This window comes from Phoenix dactylifera, chromosome 1, assembly GCF_051530095.1.
Source record: "Phoenix dactylifera cultivar Ajwa chromosome 1, Ajwa_hap1_PhDact_Kaust_v1.1, whole genome shotgun sequence".
Classification (NCBI taxonomy): Eukaryota; Viridiplantae; Streptophyta; class Magnoliopsida; order Arecales; family Arecaceae; genus Phoenix; species Phoenix dactylifera.
This window is the reverse complement of record NC_143190.1, coordinates 34619455-34623842: the sequence shown is the minus strand read 5'-3', so window position 1 is coordinate 34623842 and position 4388 is coordinate 34619455. Positions and strand designations below refer to the sequence as shown.

The following is a 4388-nucleotide window of genomic DNA, read 5'->3' as shown; positions in this document are numbered from 1 at the left end:
CCATCACCACCCTGGTGGTGGTGCAAGGCTTGTTTGCAGGTTTCTTGGCGGAAGGTGGAGCGCAACCAACACCAACCAAGACAACTCAGACGGAACCCCGTTCACACCGCAGTGCCAATCGTTCACGGTTTGGACCACCAGCAACAATATTCATATGTAAATTATGCAAAATAGTGAACAAGAAAGAGAAAGAGCTTTAGAGGGTTCCCTTGATCAAACTCGAAATTTAATGGATGACCATATGCAAAAGTTTAGTGTTTCGGTCAATGTATTTTCACAATATTCAAGGATTCTTAGTTTTATGATGTACAACAAGTCCATGAAAAAGTTATTTATTTTAATTAATTTTTTTAGCTAGTGGTAACATTCTAAAACAAAAAGTTTGACAAATGATGGGTTGTGTTGAAGTATCCAAAAATTATTGTTGCGTAGTCTTGTAATCTGAACTGCCCAGGTAACTGTCTGCTAAGGTGTTATTGCCTTGTAGACCAGAAAAAGGATCGCATTTTTTTGGTATTAAAAGCATTTGAAGCATCAAATCAGATTCTTGTGAATTTGTTGCTTGGTATTGCAAGATTGTCAGCTCAACATATCTCTTATAATATTGTTTTAGTGGAAGGGAGGAGCAACAGAGACTTGACTCTAGATTAATTTTTTACATGCCATTGCCAAATGAAATCATTCATTTTATCATGTATATGAAGATGAAAAGAACTTTACGTTCGCCCTATGCTAGTTTTGTTTATCCTTCTATTCATTTTTTGTGTCATACCAGGTCGTACTGGTTTTATTAGTTTGTAATTATAAGCATTTCATCATCATGTCCAGCATTTTTGAACAATTCTCTTTTATGTCAAGCGTTTTTTCTTACAACAGTTCCCCTGTATGATAATTAGGTTCTGCAATCTGATTTGAATTGACTTCTGCAGAAGATGATGCTACAGAACTTGCCAAAAGCAGTTATTCTTGCAAATTCATTGATGCTCATTCTGCCTCTCAGAGTCTTGGCAGAAACATGTGAGGCACGTCGCCCATTTACTGAGATGCCTCTACTTTTTGCTATAGCCCTTATAGGGGCTACTGTGGGGGGTAAGAGACAATACCAATATTATCTCTTGGACATGGACTTGTACTGCCTTGGAATCTGGGAATACTCTCGTTTCTGATTGTTCCATTCTCTTTGATTGATTACTGGTTTGAGAAGTTTCTTATGCAGATATTCATCTGTAACATAAAGAGATAGCCTCTCAGACTTTAAATTCATTATTTACGAGATGCCTTTCATAGTTGATTCTGGTTTTTCACTGTATACGGATGGCAATACAGGAGGATATTTTTCAAATACTTAAGAATATTTTCTTTTCCTTCACGCACTCGAAACTAAGTTAAATTTGATGATATTTCTGTCTATTTTATGGTTGCACTAATGCTAATCACTGTATATTGATTATAACCATCATAAACTGCCCGCAAACTTTCCCTTACTTATTTAGGATCAGCTGTGTGAATCCTTCTCTGCCATTTGTCCCTATCAAGAGTCAAATTCTTTATCGGAGCATGCCTTTTCAAATCCTTCCTTGCAACTTCTGTCCTGATCTATTTAGGTCCTCAGTTGACACAATTATGAGTGAACCTCATATTTCTTCATTGAACATGTGTATACCATGTCAATCAATTCTTCATTACCCTATCATTATATACACTAGTAAAATGGGACCCTTTTGCCTGCTCAAAAATAAGTCTCGTGAGGATGACATATGCATCAATTGCATAAGGCTAGTTTTATATGTTTGTCTTCTAAATAGAAAGCCCATATTAGTTGGTATGTAACTCAAACAATTGAGAAACTAATTTTGCCCTTGATTAATTGTTGTAACATGCCAAATGGTTGAGACAAAATCTCATGGTTATGGAGTCAATGTCATGCTTATGATGCAAATTGGCAGAAGTCTGTTTTGGCTATCTCTTGACAAGTGTAATAAGTTGATTGTAGCCCATCAAAATTGATCATTTATCTAACTACTGTATTCTTTGAACCTCTGTATTTTTTCAGTAGTATAATTGGTTAGGAAAATGATGGCAGTGGGTAAATCTGCTAGTTTATTGCTTTTTAGTTGTTTTAAATGGAGTATTATGCTTTGTAGGATTGCTTGCACGGCAGAGAAGAGGGGAACTGGAGCGCTTGAATGACCAGCTGCGCCAGATCAATGCAGCACTAAGAAGACAAGCAAAGATAGAATCTTATGCCCCCAGCTTAAGTTATGCACCAGTTGGTAGAATCTCGGAATCTGAAGTCATTGTGGACCCCAGGAAGCAGCAACTGATCACAATTTTGAGGACAGGGAAAAACTTTCTGAGGAATCAAGATCTAGAGAAAGCATCTGTGGAGTTTAAGGCAGCTTTTGATCTTGCACAGAGTTTGGGAGATCACCTAGAGGAAAAGAAGGCTGCAAGAGGATTAGGTTTGATTTCCTTTTTCATGTGGGCTGCTGTTTATGTTTGTATCTTAGCATACTTTGATAAATTAGAGTGAGTAAATAACTTCATGGGCGGTTCTCTTATTCTTTTTTGAAAATATATTTTTTTTATGATTTTAAGGTATCTGAAATGCCAATATATTTTCATTCTTTTGCAATGACTCAAATTTTTGTCTTGATCTTACAAAAGTGTATATTATATGACTTTTAATTTACGAGGCCTTGGAGGAAAGAATAGCATGAGAGGATGATTGGAATCCTACCTAGACAGGAAAATACGGCCTTTTTTGCACAGACATAGGATCTGCCATGACTTTCATAACCACATGATTTATATTGATGAACTTTTTATCTGTGTTGACGGATGTTTTTGAAGAAATTAAAAAAATATAGCCAGTTACTGAATTTCAGCTTGTGAATGTTGAAAGACTCTAAAGTGTTAAATCAAGATACTCCATCCATATGGATACGAATATCTTGGTGACGATGAATTTTATGGTTGATTATATGTGTTTACTGTTTCAATGGATAATGCTTATCTTTGACTACCATTACATGATCGCTGAAGGTTATTTATCTGTTTTTGTCAATGTTTTCTAAATCAACTACCATCACTTAGTTTATGAAGAAAATAAAATTTTCAGTACATTTTGGCATGTGTATTTGCAGTATTCAGTGTCGTTGATCAAATATTCGATTATCCTCTCTCTCTCTCTCTCTCTCTCTCTCTCTCTCTCTCTATATATATATATATATATATATATATATATATATATATATATTTTCTCTAGGAAGGAATCACGGATCATGTATCTTGTTCCTCAATATGATTATGAGTCGCTCTGTTCCAGTTCTTGACATATGGAACTAAGATCAACCTACAGTGTTGCTTTGGTTTACAGCATTACAAACTGAAGTACAATCAAGAAAAGACTATTCTGAAAATATGGTGAGTAAAAATTTCTGTGGGGAAAGGGGGTGGAGAAGGGGAGGTGGGGGGTTGCTCAGGAGAGGGGTGTGGCTTAAGACTATTTAGTTTCGGAAATGCTGGAAGTGGCGAGCTATCACTACTGTTGCATAAGATCATTGTTGCCTAACCTTTTTGACTTTTGCAGGGACCATCTTAGTTCAAAATTAAGTGCTGTGCTAGACGTAAAACTTTTGATAATGTGGCTCTCAGGATCACATGCTTATTCCCCTCACTTTCTTTGTTTTTTTCCCCATAAAATTCAGGTGCATCCCTACAGAGGCTAGGAAAATACAGGGAAGCTATAAAGTACTACTCCAAGATTTTGGAGATATCCAGGCGAGAAGGTGAGGATTCTGGCAGTACAGAGGCTTATGGAGCAATAGCTGACTGCCATGCTGAGCTTGGGGAGCTCGAGCGAGCTGCAAAGTTCTATGACAAATATATAGCAAGGTTAGAAAGTGATTGATTGAGCTCAAGTGCGCCTTAGCCTTCCAGATCATTCATATGACGCCAGTGGAAAATCTTGGGTTTTTTTTGGGGATTGTCGCCATCACAGACTGACATGTTAAGGTCTTTGAAGTCTCAGTAACTTATGGTTGCATTTCCATATCATTTACATATTTCCAGGGTTCTAGATTTTCGAAATCTTTTCTATAAAATTATGTTCAAGGAAATGCTTATATGAGAGGATAGTCGCTTTGTGTGCATTTCCTCCAAGAGTTGTGCTTGACATATGCATGCCTTCAAGTTTGTTTTTGATATGTGGAAATATTTAGAAATTAATTATTAGATATTTATCAGCAAGCACTACATGAGAATTAGAAGGGATAAATCGACCTTGAGTATGAAGAAGATATCTCAATAGTTATTGGTTGTCCGGCTAGATATCTAAGAGCGGTTTTTAAGAAAACTGCTTTTACTCATTGACCTGAGCGGTGTTT

At 36.5% G+C, this 4388-nt stretch overlaps 1 protein-coding gene across 1 annotated transcript; it reads left to right on the top strand.

Moving 5' to 3' along the window:
• Window positions 1–211: 211 nt before the first annotated feature.
• On the top strand, window positions 212–4154 carry LOC149768591 (protein FLUORESCENT IN BLUE LIGHT, chloroplastic-like). Its single transcript, XM_089930573.1, has 3 exons — window positions 212–1089; window positions 2145–2462; window positions 3711–4154. Exons 1-3 carry the CDS (start codon window positions 933–935, stop codon window positions 3911–3913), a joined length of 678 nt encoding a protein of 225 aa, XP_089786699.1. The 5' UTR covers window positions 212–932; the 3' UTR covers window positions 3914–4154.
• The last annotated feature ends 234 nt before the right edge of the window (window positions 4155–4388 follow it).